The sequence below is a fragment of the Eretmochelys imbricata genome, chromosome 27, assembly GCF_965152235.1.
Source record: "Eretmochelys imbricata isolate rEreImb1 chromosome 27, rEreImb1.hap1, whole genome shotgun sequence".
NCBI lineage: Eukaryota > Metazoa > Chordata > Testudines > Cheloniidae > Eretmochelys > Eretmochelys imbricata.
The window spans coordinates 12123764-12144292 of NC_135598.1; the positions used below are offsets into that span (position 1 = coordinate 12123764).

Sequence of the window (20529 nt, forward strand, 5' to 3'; positions counted from 1 at the left end):
TGATATTTGAGCATTTGCGGTTGGCCAGCCTGTGACTGGCCCAGGGCGACGAGCAAGCACCGATGCATGCAGCCTGCCAGCGCTGGCGAGCTACATAAACGTGCAATGCCCCCATTCCCCCTCCAGCGCCTGCAGCCAGCTGCGCTTGCGCACGCCTGCACGGGCTCAGCCGGGTCCGCCACGATCCCATCGTGCCCCGCTCGCCATGACGCTTCATTTTTTTTTTCCCTCGCGTTCACACCGCTCCTTTCGCGTCTCAACCAACCTTCACCTTCAACCCCAGGCCTGGCCCCGCCCCGCCCCGTGACTGACGGCGCAGGACCGCCAATTCCAACAGGCAGCGGGCCCGGGCGCGGGCGTTGCCCGCCAATGGGAAGAGCGGGAGGCGTGGCTCGGAGCGGCAGCGGGTTCGGGTGCGCTGCGCGGCAGCCCGGAAGGAGCCGGTGGCGGGGGAGGATCGTTGCGCTTGGTGGTGTTCTCGTCAGCCGGCGCCATGGTGAGGCCTGGGGGACCGGGACCCGGGACTTGGGAGAGGGAGGCCTGGGGCTGGAGTCTGCGAGGAGGGGGCGAGTCTGGAGTCTGGGGGAGACTCGGGGGGGCGAGGCTGGAGGCTGGGGGGACTCGGGGGGACTGACCGGGGGGGGGGCGAGGCTGGGGGGGGTGACTCGGGGGGGCGAGGCTGGGGGGGAGGCTGGAAGCTGGGGGGGACTCGGGGGGACTGACTCGGGGACCCAAGGCTGGAGTCTAGGGGGGACTCGGGGGGGGCGAGGCTGGAGGCTGGAGGGGACTCGGGGGGACTGACTGGGGGACCCAAGGCTGGAGGCTGAGGGGGGGATTCGGGTGGAGGTGGACTCGGGGGGATGGACACCTAGTATTGGAAGCCGGGGAGGGGCCTGGGTGCTGGGCCTTTGTGGGCATCTGGTGCTGGGGGGCTTTGGGGATGGGGCTGGCCTGGCGAGGTGGGGTGAAGATGTAGGTGGTGGCCCTGTCTGGGTGTGGGGGAGGACGAGACCCTAGCGGGTGCTTGTTGGGAATGGTTTAGTGGCCCAGTGATATGGAGCTGTGATCCGGGACTCTTGGGTTCTTTTTCTGTCTGTGTCAGACACTACTTCTTGGCTCTTGGGCAAGTCGCTTTATCCCTCTTTAGGTGGAGATGATGCTAGGTGCTCAGCAAGTGACCTCCAGGGGCCTGATGTTTGTAAAGTGCATTGAGATTCTTGGCTGGATGGTGCTACAGTAAAGCTAGTGTGTAGAACCCTGCAGCACTTGTTACTTTCTGCTACAATACTGCTGTGTTTGCTCATAATGTGAGGACAGGTCTTTGGGGGTAGGGACTGCCTCTTACTCTGTGTTCACAGAGCACAATCAAGATCAGTCCGCTGTGTTTTGTTACTTACCAATAACTGTCTCCCATCTTCCTACTGCATGTGCTCAGTTAGAAGGATACTTAAACTTTTTAATTGATGCTGTTTCAATTGGGATGGTTACCCCCAAAGAACCAGAGGGTTTTATGCTCTGTTACCTTAGATCATTGGGTCTCAAACTTCATTGCATCCTGACCCCCTTCTGATAACAAAAATTACTACATGACCCCAGGACGGGGGACCGAAGACCGAGCTTGGGGCAAAGCTGAAGCCCAAGGGCTTCTGCCCTGGGCAGTAGGTCTTGGGCTTCAACTTGCTGGGGCCCAGGGCCAACACCAGCCTTGATGACCGCATTAAAATGGGATCCCGACCCACAGTTTGAGAACCTCTGCATTAGATGGATTGTTTAAAATATTGGTTTCAGAGTAGCAGCCGTGTTAGTCTGTATTCACAAAAAGAAAAGGAGTACTAGTGGCCCACCTTGATTATCACTACAAAAGGTTTTCTCCCCCCCCCCCCCCCCGCTCTCCTGCTGGTAATAGCTCATCTTAAGTGATCGCTCTCTTTACAGTGTGTATAACAACACCCATTTTTTCATGTTCTATGTGTATATAAATCTCCTCACTGTATTTTCCACTGAATGCATCCGATGAAGTGAGCTGTAGCTCACGAAAGCTTATGCTCAAATAAATTGGTTCGTCCCTAAGGTGTCACTAGTACTCCTTTTCTTTTTTCTTAAAATATTGATTTAACAAGTTAATATTAAGTCTGCTGGGGAAGTTTTGTTGAAAATGGAAATAATGATACCACCTTTGTAAAGTGCTTTATTGATGAAAAGTGATATAGAAAAGATGCTTCTCGTATTTATTTATTTAATTACTGCTACTACTGAATTCATGGAGGGAGATTTACTATCAGAATTTCAGTGTGAAATTAATTGTAAACCAGAGAAGTTCTGTGTTTAGCTATACTGGAAATGAAGTGTCTTAACTATAGACTTCATACATTTGATCACCTCCTCTGTTAATCAGATGGACAGCAGACTAGGTGCGCAGAAATAGCAGGATACAAACATTCTGCAATGTCATCAAGGAGAATTAGGCCTTGCATAAAACAGAATATTTTAGAGAGGGGGAGCAGGAGAGAGGGGCTTTGCCCTCTGAGTTTATTTGGTATTCTGAATGGTGAGGAGAGCTTATCTGTGGCCCTGGACGTGAAGCTTCCTTTATAGTCACAGATTCAGTCTTCGGAAGATCCTGTTTATACACAGAAGGTGCATACAGCATGTGCATGAGGTGATCAGGTAATTAAGTTGGTACTGCAGTAAGCCTTATTGCAGTAGAAAATAAAAATTAAAAATTGGAGAACCTAATACTATGGGTAAGATGACGGTGCTAGCGAGAAAATGACTTCAAATGAGGAATTAATTATTTATGGTCAATGTAACTGGCATTTGTTAAAGGAAATGAGATATCTGACGCTTTTCTGTAGCAGTGAGGGCAGCTAGATTATAATGGCTTATTTTGCCCTGGGAGGACTTGCAGGTATTTCTAGAATGTACTTGACCAAATGATCTAAAGATTTAGCACAGACTGTACAAGACAAACCTAAGCAAATGCAGTGTAGCCTGATTCAGGGGGTCCCTTCCAGCCATGTTATGTGTGACTTGTGTGTCTTGGCTAAGCTGCATGGGTCTAGTTGATACTAGTCCTTCTAGTATAATTAATGAGTGTACTATAAATGTCCACTGAACCCGAAAATGATCTTTTTCTTTTATAGTCTATTATGTCCTATAATGGAGGGGCTGTAATGGCCATGAAGGGGAAAAACTGTGTGGCCATTGCATCGGACAGACGGTTTGGAATTCAGGCTCAGATGGTGACCACAGACTTTCAGAAGATTTTCCCTATGGGAGATAGACTATATATCGGGCTGGCTGGGCTTGCCACAGATGTGCAGACAGTGTAAGTGGAATCTTCTCTTGTGAACACTTGATATTCCTGGTCTGTAGGAAGGGAGTTCATTGTATATCTGTAAAGACACAATGTATGTTACGCACAGCTGTTTAGGTAGCATCTTTGCCTGAGCATCAAGACTTCCCTTCTCTGAACCCCACTGCAGTCATTCCTGTTGGAGTTATTCTTGAACCATCCCAAAGGTCTTTGACAACATGCTTCCTCCACAGTGCCAAAGACTAGCGACGTTGGTTGTTGGCTAATTGTGCCCTGCTTTTAAAAAAAAAAAAAAAAATCCACTGTGTTCCAAAATCAGAGCTGTGTCTGATTTCTTAAGAGCACATGGCAAGAGAGAACCAGATGTCTACATTTGAAGTGCATATGTGCATTCATTTTAAATACATGTGTCCGCATCATGTGTCTATCAGATGTTAATCTCTAGTAGCAAATATTAACCATTGGGAGGGTGGAAGAGATCCTGATGGATGTGATTATAATACGGATTTTGATCTCATCTGCAGTGCCCAGCGGCTGAAGTTCAGGCTGAATCTCTATGAACTGAAGGAAGGCAGACAGATCAAGCCCCAAACTCTCATGAGTATGGTGGCCAACCTACTCTATGAGAAACGGTAAATATCAAACAGCTGAGCGATTCCACAGATATCACTGAAATCAAGGCATGGTTAATGGAGTTAAATTATGACTCTAGAGGAGTTGAGAGGCATGTTAATTTTCTTAGTGTTGGCAAAGATGATATACCTACGTTAACTCTGGTAGCTGCACTGGAAATAAAGACTGCTGAACTCCATGTATAGATGGATTCAAACAGTGAATAAACCATACTTTGAGCACAGTTCTGCCAGTTTCTGAAATGGTGCTGAACATGGCTTAGTCCTGTGTACACATGTAGTAAAACTATATTCGGCAGCACCAATTATCAGTAATGGGAAACCTTAATGGAGACATAACTATTGTATGGGTGTCTTACACCAAAGACTTAAGAGCTAGGTCACTGAAGCACACTATGTTTGATACTCGCTTGAGAGATGGATAGTTAACAGCATAGAGGGGAAGAGTTTTTGGAATGAAATTGTGTCCCTGGAATTGGTTTCAGTTTGGGTCCAATGTTTAAGGAAAGCTCGGTTGTATCTAGATTCTTACTATCACAAATAACAGTTGCACACTGAGTAACATTTAATTAATAAACAGGAAGCTGCTATCTTGAATCAAAGTGTTCCTGACAGTCGCCTTTTGCATAGAATATTATCAGGGACTTAAGTAAACTCTGATTCTTAGAATTGCTAGATCAGGCATTCTGAGTTGGGCAAATTCTCTAACGTGCTGAAATGACCTAGAATTCTCTTCTAGAGCAACTCCCAACAGAACAAATGTAAGATATTTATAAATAACACTCAATTCCAGTTGTACCACATTTCTACTGCTGAAGGCTGTTTGGAGGCAGGCCAATGGGATCTAAAGATTCTCCCCCACCACTTAAGAAAACACCAAAACATGATGGTTATGTGCTCATGGATGCAGAGGGCACCTGTTTTTGAAATACAAGGACCACTTACTTTTTCCTGAACCCAGATCAAAAATGTTTGTTCCCTAAAAGTAATGATTTGCCTAAACACCAGAATCTGGAAATCGTAAACAGCTTTTGAAACTTTGACTTCAATGGAGAAGCAGATTATTTCAGTGTGTCTTTTTGTCACTGAAATGTTGCTGAAATAAAAGTCCATTCACAGTTATGTGGTACTAAAACAGAACTGGGTAGTTCCAAACTAATTTGAAAGGCTCCTACTAACACCAGAGATGGAATAAATACTTTCCTTAAACACCTACTGAGTTAGAATTCTGCTGTTACTTCAAATTTATGCATCCTTAGGCTGTTGACTTATGCTTTGCTGTTCACAGGTTTGGACCCTATTACACAGAGCCAGTTATTGCTGGACTGGACCCCATAACTTATGAACCTTTCATCTGCTCTTTGGACCTGATTGGTTGTCCCATGATAACAGATGACTTTGTTGTCAGTGGCACCTGCTCAGAGCAGATGTATGGCATGTGTGAGTCTCTCTGGGAGCCTGACATGGTGAGTGAGGCGGTGGCAAGATATGTCTAGTGGTTTAACTTCCAAATGATTCTTGGATTTTTTTGAATCCTTTGCTGTTAAATTGGAGAGAGGGAATTCAAGCTACTCCTATTGTATAATAATGCCTCTACCTTGTGAAGTGCTTTGACTACTGATGAAAACCCCTATATAATCTTTAATGTATTTATGTTCATAAACACCCCTGTGAGGTAGGGAAGCATTATTTTAACATATAGGGAACTAAGGCACAGGGAGGCTAAATGACTTGTCCACAGTTACACAAGCAGTCAGTGGTGGAGTGAGGAATAGAACCTGGGTCTCCCATGTGCTAGGCCTGTGCCCTAACCCGACAATGGACCATAGTAAAAGTTCTAAGGTAAGTTGTGGCAGAAATATGCGAGATCCCGAGTCCAGTTTCTCCTTGGGCATGGAGAGGGTCAGAGTGTTGCAGCTTGGTGAACTGCCCCAAAACCTAGTAGCTCAGCTATAGAAACCAACTAAAAGACTTTCCCTTCCTCTCTTTTCAGGAGCCAGACCACCTTTTTGAAACGATCTCACAGGCTATGCTGAATGCAGTGGACAGAGATGCTGTGTCTGGCATGGGTGTGGTAGTCCATATAATGTAAGTATGGCTTTCACAGTCTCTTTCCCTTGGAGAGAAGTGGCAGAGTTAAACACAGAGCCTTAAGTCAGTCAAGGAACGGCTACTAGGCTTGACCTCTGCCCTCCTTCAGTAAGGTCTTGTCTACACTAGATCTTTAAATTTGCTAACATACCTTGCTGCAGGAGCACTGGTGATAATACATTAAGAGTCTAGTACAGCTCCTGTTAGCAGCATTTCCCCCCCTCCAGTTGTGATTATTTGCACCCAGGAGGTGCTACTTCAGGCTGAGATGAAATAAGTCACTGTAGCACTCAAGATTTCCATGCAGAACTAAAAGCTGCCTTGGCCACCCCTTATGTTCCGTAGTGTCTCAGCCGTTTTGTTAATCAGCGAATTAAGGGAGGGCCTTGTTTAGAGCTCTGTCTGAAACTGTAGTGGAAGAAATGGCTCAGGCTTACCCCTACAGGTTCTGGAGGAGAATGAAGTGTCAATGACCTATTTCAAACCTGTGTCTCTGCACGGATTATGAAGCTAGGAGTTGTGATAGGGAGCCATTTATTCATGGACATCTAGCATCCAATTTACATTGTCTCTGATAACTAGGGAGAGCTCTAAAACTAGGGCATTGCACGTGGGTCTTGCCCACATGCTCAGGGTCTAACTGACCACCATATTTAGGGTCAGGATGGAATTTTCCCCCAGGTCAGAGTGGCAGACACCCTTGGGTTACTTGCAGGTTTAAACTAGTGCAAATGGCAGATTCTCTGTAACTTGAAGTCTTTAAATCATGATTTGAGGACTTCAGTAACTCAGCCAGAGGTTAGGAGTCTGTTACAGGAATGGGTGAGGTTCTGTGGCCTGCAATGTGCAGGAGATGATCACAAGGATGCCTTTTGACCTTAATCTGCTGCAGCAGCTGTAGGCCAAGCTTATTGTATACACCAGGGACTTCTTGCATCTCTCTAAGCCCCCTGGATGCCAGCTTCCCCTTACCCACCATTCTTACGCTGCAAACAAGAGTTGGGCTGTCAACATGTTAAACTCTTTGGAGGATGAGGTATTAGCACTAATTATTGCCTTCCAGTGTATCAACCAGTAGTTTGTTCTATAGCCACCTGCAGAGGTGCTTGAAGCAGCTGGCAAGGGCTCTATTTTCCCCCAGATCCATAGGGTTCTCACCTTTTTAATGCCTGAACGTTTCCTGAAATTTAGAATTGATCAGAGGGGGTGTTGATGAGTTACTGCATTACATAGAAGCATTCCACCACATTTTTGGAAGGACTTTGCTTGGAAGGATGAAGTGGTAGTTTGTCTCTCCTCTTGTTGCAGTGAAAAAGACAAGATCACCACCAGGACACTGAAAGCACGCATGGACTAGCCCCAGAAGTTTGTGCTTGTTTCGCATGCCAGGCTATTTTGAATTTTTTAAATAAACTCTCTCCATTATTGTAGTGGGCTTGCTTGTTCTTGTCAATACACTATAGGGAGAGAATGCAGGCTGAATGTAACAAGTATACTTATTACAAAATAACTACATAACCGGAGAATCTGGATTTATTCACTCTGCAGTACCCCTCACCACCATGAGAAGGCCTGGGTTTCAGCTATATAGTTGGAACAGAGTTCGCTATCATCCAAGCTGGAGAATACTAAGAGTAGTGGTAAACTGCTGAAGCTGTTGCTTTTCATGGTATGTAGCAGTGGTAGTTTCATGTCCAACATTTTTTCCCAGCTGTGCATACGTTCAAAGTGAGATTCTTACAAAACAACTAAGGGCCTGCTCAGAACAAAATAGTATTTATTTTCAAGGGGGATTATGGCTGTAAAACGGTACTTGGTATTGCAGCAGTAGCAGAGGATAGGAATCTGATTTTGCACAGCTTAGCTACAGTAAAAACAGGCAGACCAGAACTTATTAGACAAGGATGTACACAAACTTTTAATTTTATTTTTTTTCTGGCTGAGACTCATCTTGTAACATGCATGCATTTCAAAACAGTAAGTTTCTCAAATTGCTCCTAGCAAACAGACAAGCACAGAGGACTTAATTCCTATTTTAAAAAAAAACAAACAGCAGTGAAAATCTAGAATGCTCCATTTTTCTAAGTTTTAGATTAAACTTAATTTATTCACATTTTTTCAGTTGCACTGATTAGCCCCACCACTGATCTGTGTGTAATAGGCTCATTTAACACAGCTCAATCCAATTGCATTTAGTATCATACATCTAAACAAAGAACAGCACAAGATCTGAGTGGTCAACTTAAACCACTTGAATCACAAGAATTCATTATACATGTCAAGGAAAGTCAGTCATGGCTAATATCATGGATGCTGGCAAATAAGCTCAGCAAGGAGGACAGGTAGGCAAGTTGGAAATGGTGCATTAAAAAGCAGGAGGGGAGAGTATTGTAATTTGTTTTGAATTAGTTGTAGGATGGTGCAACCAAAGTTGCACACACCTTGACCTTTGTTTATACCACCTAACACTCCAGCCTTCCTACAGCGATAAGTGGGGCACCTCTGCACAGTAAGTATAGGATAGGGAGTCCTTCACAGGTCTGGGCCAGAATATAATTCACCCAGCAAAAGACTTTTCTCCATAATTAGTCTCACTACAATTTTATGCCTCTAGTTTCACCTGGGGTTAGAACACTGATTTGAAGGCAGTTTTGATAGCCACTGGCAGGAAAAACAGTCATTCTTTGCCTAGGTGGGCAAATAGCAAGCACCCCTCATTATTAAAAACACACTTAATTTTTACTGTCAGTAAAAATTAAATCTGAAGTTAGATTTCCTGGAAGTGGAAGAGCAGGCCCTTCATCATGCTGTAAAGTCTGTATCCACCTCAAAAGTGCATTGTTCTACATAAAGAAAATTGTATGCCATCTCTTATTTAAAGAACTGGCAGCATCTTGAATATTTTCATAACATCCTTGGTCCTATCCAGTATTCTTAGCTGAAAATTCCAAGGCCATTTGACTCTTCAGGGATTAAGTCAAACACCATTGACCTTTTTTAAGTACACTCCCACCCCCCAGAGCTTCATAATTAGCTAAAGAGACTACAATCAAAACTAGGGCATCATTAGAGGCACTGTATTAAGGGATAAGTAGAAAAAACTTGATAGAGGGAGGAAACAGAATCATACACATCTTCTCAAAGATAATTCCATAACCTCCCCTGCTTGCCGCTCTTATAGGTGTATGACAAGGACAGACAATCAGTCTGTAAGTGAAAGAAACCAGAGAGTGGCCAGGTAGGGTTAGGCCCAGTGCAGTGAGAGAGAGAAATAGAGAGATGCTCCTGCCCTGATTAATTTTTCCTAAAGTTAGTGGGGTGTGTGCTGGAAGGGAGAACATTCCCTATCTTCCAGCTCCACGCTAGCTTTTTTTCCTTTTTGCCTAGCATGTTAGCAAAGAGACTTTCCTGCCATTTGGCTGGAGTCTCTTAAGTGATCTGCTATTAAGAGTTTATTCTACAGCTCTAAAGACTGCATCTTTTTCCATGGTTTTAATTGCAATGCACTTCAGTGTAACGGGATCTGGGAGGGCACATGCTACAGGCAGAAGTATATCTACATTCAGCAACCTAGAACACAGTCAGATTGAAACTAGATAAAGCTATTACAGGCAGTTGTAAAAAATTGGGGGGGGGGGGGGAGGTGCAGGGTGTTTAAATATTTGAACTCAAGAGAATAAAGATTCTATATCAAGATTAAAAACAAAAGCAAAAGTCCCTTTTAAAAACAAATCAAACATTTGCAGCTTCACCTCTTAGAGTAACAAAAAAAATACTGTCTAGAAACAAAATTAGCATTTAACATAATGCTACCTCTCAAAATGTAAACAATATACAAACTGCTTATGTTAAACAAAGTTATACCTGGGTAATACATCTTTAAATGATAAAATTGCATTTAGTTTTTTATATATATACACACACAGTATGGCAATAAAAATGGCAAAATGGGTAAGTGCTGAAGTGAATAGATATTTTTAGGGCTTTTATACCACTTGAGGCATTGAGACAACCAAATGGGGTCTAATAGAGGATTCTTTGCTCCCTATCTAGAGTGGGAAAAGAAATCACAAGGTCTTAAATCCTTAGTGTCATGTGTTTTGTAACATTGGCTGCAGGAACTACTAGTTTTGATTTCAGCTCTTTACCAAGTTCCAGCGAATCAGTTTTTTGCCCTAAGTTACATAAACTTCTTCCTTTGATGGTCCTTGGGTTGCCCACTTAAAATATACCACTGCAGAATGGCTGCAGTTTACTTCCCTATTTACCGTAATTTAAAAAAAAAAATTGCATATTTAAGTCTAGCATACTAAAGTTTCAAATAATTTCCCACAAGGAGAATGGCAAACTTACCAGGCCAAAATTGCAGGTTCAGGACTTTTTAAACTGTCAAGAGTAAAACCCGAATGGTATTTAATTCCTATTTCACGGACGACGTAAGTGCATTTTTTGTTTAGAAGAAAGCAACCAATATCCTCCTCCACCCCTCTACGTTTTCTCTTTGATTTGTGGTATTGTTAGCCAAACACCCTAAGACGTGCGAGAATCTTACCAGGGTGCCAGACAATAGCATGTTAGTTCCCCAAATTTACACAAAAACAAGACAATGGATTACAATGGCATAAAAAAATTTGTCCCCCATCAAAGGGAATGACCCATGAATGAACAAAAAGTTTCATGTCCCATTAAAACCAATGATTTGTTTTAGACCTTTTTTAAACACTATTTACAATGTACTCTTCTAAACCTAGTTTTCAGTCTTGACAAATCCCGTCATTCCCCTATGCTGGGGGCAGCGGAATTATGTCAGGAACGTGGATTAAAATAGTCATCCCACATTCAGAATCTAATCACAGCTAGCATTAGTCTAGTTAGTTACCAAGACACGATGAGTACCACCGATTCTCTCTCAACAGGACCAAATCGACAGAGCAAACTAGCACATGACACACACATTCTAACAGCTTATTCCTGAAACAAAGGCATTTGTGAAAACAGTTTCAAGGCAGATAAGCAACTTATGTCAACTGCAGGGTCTCTTCAAAACGGCTAAATCCTGCTTAAAAAAAATACACATACCTGTTCTGCAGCAGAACTAATTAAACTTACAGCAACTTCGACAAGCTTGGCTGTGAAAAATATTACAAGCGTTCTGGAGACAAATAGGACATAATTCAAATTTCTTATGGGGAAAAATATCTGGAGTCAGTGTTCAGTCATTTATGCCCATTGACTCACTCTACCAGCTAGAGTTATGGACCTGGAGCAGAGCAGAGCGTAGACAATTACAACTCAAGTTCGGAGTCCTTTGTGTTGAGCAGTGGAACCGGACACACATCCAACTCGTTACAGTCACAACTCCCAACACTCCAGACTGACAGCAATTTACATTTCTCAAGCTGCACTTCATGTTGGGTGGGTTGGTTTTTTAAACCTCTTCTCAGGCAAGAATTCAAGTACTTGTAACAGAACTGGACGAGTTAGGAAGACTCTGAACATTAGCTAGATTAACACTGGCAGAACTGTCCTGCGTCAGCTCTATTTTAGATTTAACAATTGTCATTTTTTCTAGACAGCCAAATGTAACCCCAAACCCACAGAAGAAATTAACATGATTTTCTTCTTCAGTGGAGTCTTCCCAGGCCTATCTTAAGCACGATGGTTGTGTGGCTATCCAGTATTTTTCATTCTACTTTTTAGCTTCTATGAGTTATGCCTTAAGTGACCATCTTTGGTAGATGCTCATTTCCCTCGTCTTCCTTGTGACGTTAATTTCTTAAGAAATTTTTTAACGCCCCTACAAAAAAAGGTGCCCAGCCTGAGTTTACCTAGTTAAGGTTCAGCAGCTCCTCAACATTTTCATCCTCAAAATGGCAAACTACTCCCCCGCCCCCGCCTCTGACCGAGAAGGAAATAAAAGGGTTTGTACAGCTTCCTGTTAAAAAAAACCTGTCCATTAAAAAGAACAGCAGTTTGTGGAATTAGGCATTGCTTCTCCTCTTATTTAACACAAGCTACGGGTTACAGCTCCCCCTTTTAAACAGCTATTCGTGGTATCCTTACTGGCATCTCTTGATCAGAGAGGAGAAAGTGTCATTATGAACAGCGGTGCTGCAGCAATTAGATTCTCTTTTTTAAAAAAAGCCTCAAATCTCTATTTGGGCATTTCTGTAACAAAATGAAAAAAGCCACTTTTCCACCTGGGTCAAGTGGAATATTTGAGAGTGCACCTAGATTAGTTTCCTGTAAATCATACAGTGCCACACACTCACACTCACTCACCCCCACGTGCTACAGTGTCTGTTTTAGTGTGTCAGGCCGTGTTCTCTGCTCGGAAGTAGCCCCTCTTCTCTTCCTTTCTGGCTCAAGGTAGAAGGTGACTATGTCAGGATATTGGACATAAATTCATTGAAGCGTTTAGAGTACTGCTCCGGATTCACCGTGGAGATCTCCGCCCCAGCCTGCAATGCACGAAGGACAGATTAAGGCACAGGGCGGCTCTGATCTTTGGGGAGTTACAAGGCAGCACCATGGTAGCTGCAGGGGACTGTTCATAACTGCATGCTAAGCCCAGGGGAGTGAGGAGACAGCAGGAGGTTACTGCACCAGCATAGCCAGGCACCAAGAATCACACAAACAAGAATCTACAAGTTACATCGGTTCCAAGCTCCATGACAGCTGGACTCCTGACCTGAAGCAATTTGCTTTTAGTCTAAGTCTGGGGCTCTACTCAGGAGATGGATGCATGGCATTTTATTCATTGTTTTTAGAGGCGGGTCTGGAAGGAATATCAAAGGCTGCATATCCTACCCATGTGCCAGCTCTTTTCAAGCCCTGTTTGGTAGTGACCTAAAGTTACTGACTGATGGCTGTTTGGTGACCTAGGCAAAGCAAGTTGCTGGGCGTCAGTCCACTTTTCGTGATTCAGGGTCACATGTTGGTAGTCTGAGCAGAGAGGGAGAAGCCAATAGGCCAAGGAGCTTGATCTCTCCTCTCATCCTAGAGGTGAATCTATCCAGGTCAACTCTGAGGCATGTTGGCTGTGGTGTAACTGTTCTGGGGATGGAAGACTGCAATGATCAGGGCCGGCAAGCTGGCACCTTGCCCAGCACTAGTCACTTGGGGAAAAGAGCAAGAGATCTGGCTAATGAAACTTTCCCTCAGTGGTCTGGCCCAGTAGCTTAGTGTCTGTTTGTATTGCTAAGAGCGGGAGACTTGAGCTTTTTGATCCCTGAGTCAGCGACAACAGGACAGGAGGCTCAGCCCTGGTGAACACATTAATGAGGGATACCACCAGGTTAGGGATCAGTTCTGTTACAGACGGAAGGATCTCATGGGTGGTGGGGAATTTCCAGGCCCCTGAAAAACTGGTTTTTAGCAATTATTCAAAAAAGTCAGCACCATAAAAAAAAAAACAAACACAAACGAGAGAGACCCGGAAACACCCCCCTCTTCCCCCAACTTCTCAGAGGAGAGACCTGCTTACCCCATGTTTCACTGTTTTGGCAGCATGTGCAGCTTTCTTTTTTGCATCGTACGGCGTAAGAATGTCTATAATGGCCATGAAATATACCTCCTTCTTAGGGGCACCTGAGAAGACACAAAAGTCTCTTTAACACACTCCCAAGCTACATCAGCAGGGCTTGAATAACCACCTGCAGCCACCTCTATTAATAGAGTAAATAAATCTGCTTTAATGTAATTAGCAGGCAGGGGGAGAAGCAGATTGTAAGAGGTAGAACAGAGGATCTACCAGGAACATCAGAGCAGAGGCCCACATACCCTCTAGAAACATCAACATCCCACACTGAAAGCCTTGTTTCCATGGAGTTTAAACATTTAACATTAACAACAAGGGAACTGAACATCCAAGTGGACTGGTTCCCAGGAGAGGGTCTGGGTTAGTTCTCGCTACACATACCCCACCCAAAACAGGACACCTTTCCTGCCCCTCCACATAACAAGACTCCTCCTCACTCACTGTCATGGCTTTTCATGGCATACACGTCGACTGAAGGGTCAAACTCCCCAGGCCCGAAGAACCGCGGGAAGTTGAGGAGGTTGCCGGGGCTGTCAGGTGGGGTCCCGTAAGAGCCAATAGGGTTCCCGCCAATGCCATCGTTCTCACACTCCTCGTCCTCGGCCCGATCCTCCACGTCCATCTCCTCCTGCTCTGCCCGGTCAACATCGTGAATGCCCACCAGCAGGCTGTAGTCCATGATCTTCAGCTGAGCTAAAAACTGGGAGAAGGGAGCAACAAAACCACAGGGACATTCTCATGAGCCAAAGCTACCTAGCCCTCAGCACGCACTGCCTCCAGCGATCACGGTCTTGTGGCTAGAGCAGAGTCAGAACTCTGGGTATGTACCTGGCTTTGGGATGTCGTGTGAGACTTGCTCCAAGGACATATATCAGCTGGCAGTAGGGCTGGGAACAGAACCCATGAATCCTGGCTCTCAGCCCCCTGCTCTGACCATTTCTAGCTCAGTTGTGAATGCTTAATGGTTTCGGTGGTTTGAGGTCCTTGCATGGAAAGGGGTTACTTAGCTGGAGGAGGGTGTTAGTGTGTCTATATAAATGTGATCCCATCAAGATACCCAACCATGATAAAACCAGCTGGCTGCACCATCAACATGGAGAGGAGAAAACACCTCTGCATTTTGAGCAGAGACAGCCAGTGACCACCACAGTGAGTTTGATCAAAGGACTGCAGCACTGGGAATGGCCTGCTGTTTCTGTTGAGGGCCATCTGAAAGACAGCTCAAGTACAGTCAGTCTCTCATCTCTCAAACACTCAGGGGATAGATGCTGCATTGCTTCCATCTGGCAGGAAATCAGTCCAAATGTTTGCAATGTGTGGTACAGGCGGTTGGCTACCTATAGCGAGCCAGCGGGACCGAGGGATGTTGCTAGTTTAGAAATGAAGGAAGAACACATCAGGATGGGGAGAGGATCGTGACAGAAAAGATCTAACAGCAGGATTGACCTAAGTCAGCTAACCAATGTGGAATCAGCCAGTGGGGCCTTCTAAGATGGAACTCCAGAGAGGTTGCTGGAACATTTGCATCTTGGATCCAGTAGGCGGATAGCGTTTGATGCACAGAGTTGGGCCAATGTTGTATGAGCCAAGAGAACCACCTAGTGTTGGACACTGAGAGAGACCGGACAAGAAAATAGCTGAACCACAGGCCTTGGGCTACTGGGTCAGATGAGTATTCCTGTAGCACCCCATGTATTCACTGATGCATTCTGATTGGGAGGAGACAAGAGGTTCTCTCTGCCCTGTTCTTCCTTGTCATTTCCCAGTCTCCTCCATAGCAACTGCAATAGAGGATGCATACTTTAAAAATAACGCAGCTACTGTACCATTTGGGGAGAGGGAGGAGGGTAAGACACGGACGGACTGTGGGGTCACAAAACCCAGCTGTCTGAGCCCCCTGTTCATGGCAACAATCTGAGCCCCAACTCAACTCTACCTCCACGTCCCGCTTTAGCTTTTCGAGGAAGTTCTTTTTACTTTCTTCTCCAACATGGAGCTTCTGGCCTTCATTCAAGAAGTCGTTGTCTTTGAACGTTGGCAAATCCTTGGCCTGTGAGAGAGAGGACTACGTTAGATATCCTGAGCCGAATGCCAATGGCCACAGCTATTGGCGGGTCCATTCTTTTGCAAAATATCAACTGGATCAACATGACAATGGAAAACAGAGGAAGCTGCGTTGACTTAATCTTCTAAAGCAAGAGATTCGCTCTTTCCCATACGCCTGGAAATGGCATGGAGCAAGACACCTGGATTTATCAGCAAGTCCATTTGCTTGCCTCCAGCTTGGAGGGGGGAGGAGGGTGGAGGCAACAGAGATACCAATAGCAGCTCAGTTTCAAAGGCTGCCAAGAATATTTGCTTTGGGCTGAAAGCTTGATCAACAGTCTCAGCCAAGGAGGGGCTAGCCAACCCCACAAATAGAAGAAAAATCCATGTGGTTGTTTTCAGATTAGAAAATCTTGAGACAAGTGCTCCTCTCCCCCAATCATTACATGAAAATCAATCCACTGCATTTTGAGGACTTTGTAATGGGGACCAAGTGTTTCTGCAATGTAAATGTTTCTCATGGATATTAAAGAAATTAAGTTTCACAAACACTCTTTGCACGTATAGCTGGGAATTACATTCTTTAGTCCTTAGAGTGGCATGTAAATCCATGGCGATTTATACAAGTATTATGTGGTGTCACACAAAGCCACATCAGACAAGAAATCATAGTTACACCACATAGGGAGTAACACCACATAACCAGGCACAACAGGGCAATTGTAAGGTGGGGTTAGATTATACCCAGATACTGGAGATTTAATTTTGAAAAGGAAATTCTCAGTGGCTTGTGCGAGAGATCTGTAGCTTTTTGGGAGGCTACTGTGTAGACAGGAGAGGAAATCTTCCAGGATCCCTCCAAGGTCTCCACTCAAAGACCCTGTGATCAACCAATCCAGCCTTCCAGCCCAGCCTTCCTGCTTGACTGAAGTGCTGCTCCCTAAATCGTCATGACAGCTCCAAAAAATTGAAACAAAAGAAGTGTGGCCTTAACCAGGTGTGCTCAGCTCTACTAAGTGGCTTTGTTACATCCCATCCCCCTGGACCATACCTACTGCAAACCCTTATGCGTGTGCTTCAGTTTACTACCATGAGGCGTTCAGTTGATTTCAATAGTACTATTCATGGCAGTAACATTAAGCATGGGCATAGGGGTTTGCAGGACTCGAGCCTTAGGTTGACAGCTCTGTAGAGAAGGGAGTCAGGACCAGATTTACAAAGAGATTTAGGCACCTAAAGATGTAGGTAAGTGCTTAGTGGGATTTACCAAAATGCCTATCCCCAGTAGGTGTCTAACTCCCAATCTGGCCCTTTGGCTTCAGATTGGCCTGTGAGATACCTGGCACGCTGAGGGTAATAATGGGCAACATTTCTGGAAGAGCCGACATCACACTGACTTTCAGTGGGACTTAGGCACTTCTGAAAATGTACCCTATATGAAGGTATTATTAGGTACCTCCTTTGGCAGAGCCAGTAGCCTGGCAAACAAGGGCACCAGGTTGTACCACACCTAGACTGTCAGGCAAGCCCTTTGCTTTTTTGTTAATATTTTATTTTGTGCCACAACAAGATAAACCATTGCACAACCTTTTGGGGACTAACACACAGTTGCTATAATGGAGAATTTGAACTAGCAGTTCAGCTTGTCACCAGGTTTCACTGTTGGTTAACCCTTTGGTATGAAGACACAATTAGCTGGCCAGCCCCCTTGTAAGCACCGCTGGGAGTGAAATGTTGTTCCTGCACAGTCAAAGTAGCAGTATCATTCATACCTTTTCTTTGTCACTTGCTTCCCTGGAGACTGTTGAGCCCTGATAAGAACAAAAGAAATGGGACACAATTCACCATGAGCAGCCATCAGCAGAATTTAAATTGACCATCACAAGGGGTAAAAGTACAAGATTCAGTTTATTTTTTTAAAATGCTTCTTTGCTCCTGATGAAGAGGTAACCTCACAAAAATGTATTTTGAAAACATCATATAAAGGCAGCAGACAATGGTCTGAGCTGGTTGGAGAATGTGTTCCCTTTTCCCTTGTTTGCGGTCTCTCTGGTACTATATCCTGTAATTTGACCAATGCAATGTGTTGTCCTGATTTTAAAAATATATGCGATCGAGAGGAGAGAGACCTGCACCTTCCTGTGAATCATCTGGTCCTGGATATTATAGGATATTATAGAATCTGAGCTAGATGGCCACCAATCTGATTCAGTACGTGAATCCCTCTCTCGCCACAACCCATGCTTTGAACAGTGAGGATGAAATCCTGGCCCCAGTTGAAGTCAATGACCAACCCCCTTGAGCCAGATTCGTACTTCCACACTTTCAAGGCTCAACTTTCTCATGTCCATGACAACAGACCACGTGGTTTCTCTCTGCATTAGCACCTCCAGGAACTACACAGCTGCAAAAAGCTTCTGACCTTTGCTTTATGAAATGCAGCTCACGCTACACTGTGAAGAAGTGGATTTTATCTCAATAGTATGCATCTCTCTCTCCTAGTGCAGACAAGGCAGGATAAAAAGACACACAATGAACCTTAGTGACGTGCTATCAAAAGGAAAGTGAATACTTTGGTTCAGTGTTGTTTGGCCCTTAAAGTAATCCTGCCTTGGCCACAAACTGTAGGAGATAAAACACACTGTGCCTAGAACTTCCTAGCCTCAGAATTCAGCAGCTACAGTAGTCAACCAGCAGGCTCTTTGAAAGTGAACTGCAAAGGAAGGATACCTTGTGTCTGCCCTTTTCTACTCTTTTATGTTGTATAAAGGGAACCGCAATATTAGAAGTACCAGTCCCAGCTGCACTGCTGGAACGGAAGGACTGTCAAGCTTTAGTGGACGAGGAAGGTCCTGGATCTGAGTTATGGGACTTATTCAGATCTCTTCCCTCTTCAACTAGGGGCTGGCACAGACGCCACTCATGTTTCAGCCTAAAGAGATGTCCTCATCCAGGTCCACCAAAGCTTGACAAAGTCCTTCAGCAAAAAGGGAAGTCAGGACCTCGTCGATCTAGTGTGAAAAACAATTTAAGAATGCTTCATAAAGCAACAGGAAGGGAGTCCTATACAGGGAGAGGTATTTGTTTTTAAAACTCGTCTCACTGACCATGTATGGACTGGCTGCTTTCAGAGCCTTACCTTCAGATCATACTTCCGATGCACAGTCAACCTGTGACTAAATACGTTCCTGGTGACTACCATGTAGGTTTCCACTCCATCCACGGTGAGTCTGTACATGCCTAGGAACTGGGGGAGAAGGGTGTTCCCATGGCATTCCACTATAAACTGAAAGGGTGAGGAGGGGGGGAAAAAAAAGTCACACAACAGGTCTCCAGTAGCGCACATGGTCAAAGAGAAGCTAAGCATCTACCTCCAACTAAGAATGGGGCTTTTTAATGGCCATCCTATACCTCTGCTCAAGGGAGGCAGAAGGACACACATTAAAACACAGCGGAGCGGCAGAATGGAGTGGCCATTTCCATGCACAGCAGCTGACCCAGATTACCATTTTCCCCTCTGCAAAATAGCATTTTCCTCTCCTTATCCATCTGGAAAGCTTTTCTAATTCAATGTGGAACCTTAAGAAGAGGTCTCGATTTACAGCTTTCAAGCACTGGCAAGCCTGCAGGGCAGGGATATTTACATTGTTAGGAGGGCCAAGCCTTTGGGGGAGAGGTGAAGTTAAAAATCCCATTGTGCTCCCAAAGCAACAGAAGACAACCTGTGGCCACTGGCAACATCCAGTCTCTAACCGTACAACCTCCCCTGCGCGAAGGCTGCCGGCGAGCTGTAGCTGAAGCTATGGCCATTCCATCTGAATCCAAGGGCTAGTCTCAATTCATCAGACGTGCCCCTAAGGCATTATCCGCCACCCTCTCCTCAGGGTTCTAGACTCACCGTACCTGATGGTACTTCTTTAGTATGTTGTGCATCTCTGCTACATCTTCACTCGACACTGCCTTAATGACAAACCTCCTGTCGTAGGTGGTCAGGAAACGGGCTCCGCATCGACCTTGGCTGTCGCTGTTCACTGGAGCACTTCGTGTTACAGAGTTCTGAAGGATAACAACGGGGAGGAGAGAAGAGGTTTGATCTTATTAGAGGAGATGGTAACGAGCTGCAGGCCCCCCTTTTAAAGCCAAGGCATCAGCTCAACCGGTCCAGCGGTTCTCTACCTTCTCAACGGGATAAACAGATTTCAGTGGGACGGCCTTTTTATTCTGTTTGTACAGCACCCTGGCACTTAGTACTTAATATTCTGGTCCATGACTGGACCTCCTAGACTCTACGGTAATACAAATAATGGGAGCTGTTGGATGCTCAACACTTTTAAAGGCAAGGCCACTTATTTAGGTGCCTAGATCTGGGATTTAGCACCCTGATTTTAGGCCTCCATCTGTAAAAAGCTTGCCCATCAATTTGTTAACACATATTTAATGCCAGTGATTAACACACATTTTGAAGCAAGGAAGTCTTTGCTAAAGAGTCATCATCTCTCACCCCTTCAGTGATGGTGCAAGGACTCACAACACATATGGTCAGAGACTCCTTCAAGTTCCTCCAGTAAAACCAAGGCCAGCCAGACTGGACATTCCTGATACATCCAGGGTATAAAAACAAGTAGGAATAAAGGATTTTTTAAAAATGTCACTTTCTTGATCCATCGTAAAGCAGCAAAAAACTGGCACACACCTAACTGCTTAGAAATCCTCTGCAGGTCACCTTTGACCCAAAAGCCGTTCCCTGCTATTCTTGTTCTTGAGAGTTTGACCAAAGGGCCTAGAGAACAGAAATAGTGGTTGTTCTTCCAACATGCAAGAGGAGCTCTCCTTTATATTCCTGTCCCCACCCTTAGGAACAAGATGCAGCCGCTTCTCTCAATCCTCACTGCAAGATTAGAAAA

General features: G+C 44.8%; 2 protein-coding genes across 3 annotated transcripts in view; one reads left to right on the forward strand and one right to left on the reverse strand.

Moving 5' to 3' along the window:
- The first annotated feature begins 360 nt into the window (after nucleotides 1-360).
- On the forward strand, nucleotides 361-7469 carry PSMB3 (proteasome 20S subunit beta 3). Its single transcript, XM_077806519.1, has 6 exons — nucleotides 361-496; nucleotides 3144-3328; nucleotides 3841-3948; nucleotides 5237-5414; nucleotides 5942-6036; nucleotides 7348-7469. Exons 1-6 carry the CDS (start codon nucleotides 494-496, stop codon nucleotides 7394-7396), a joined length of 618 nt encoding a protein of 205 aa, XP_077662645.1. The 5' UTR covers nucleotides 361-493; the 3' UTR covers nucleotides 7397-7469.
- PIP4K2B (phosphatidylinositol-5-phosphate 4-kinase type 2 beta) overlaps nucleotides 3322-20529 on the reverse strand; it is a 37616-nt gene continuing 20408 nt past the window's right edge. The window contains exons 4-11 of one of the 2 annotated variants that reach the window (XR_013344632.1): nucleotides 19529-19681; nucleotides 18765-18911; nucleotides 17398-17436; nucleotides 15516-15629; nucleotides 14021-14279; nucleotides 13526-13629; nucleotides 12322-12500; nucleotides 3322-3395 (exon numbers count right to left, since the gene is read on the reverse strand). Coding sequence is in view for 1 of the 2 variants with exons in the window: in XM_077806518.1 (XP_077662644.1) it covers nucleotides 12420-12500; nucleotides 13526-13629; nucleotides 14021-14279; nucleotides 15516-15629; nucleotides 17398-17436; nucleotides 18765-18911; nucleotides 19529-19681 (897 nt within the window). In the remaining variant the exon portion in view is untranslated. Of the gene's footprint in view, nucleotides 3396-7944; nucleotides 12501-13525; nucleotides 13630-14020; nucleotides 14280-15515; nucleotides 15630-17397; nucleotides 17437-18764; nucleotides 18912-19528; nucleotides 19682-20529 lie in introns of those variants that run through there. The other variant, XM_077806518.1, reaches the window with a different exon arrangement.

Excerpts from the sequence above, each read along its gene's own strand:
- PSMB3 (XM_077806519.1), top strand. Across the intron at positions 3,329-3,840 it reads GCCACAGATGTGCAGACAGT|TGCCCAGCGGCTGAAGTTCA; the intron begins GTAAGTGGAATC and ends TCTCATCTGCAG. Across the intron at positions 5,415-5,941 it reads CTCTCTGGGAGCCTGACATG|GAGCCAGACCACCTTTTTGA; the intron begins GTGAGTGAGGCG and ends CTCTCTTTTCAG.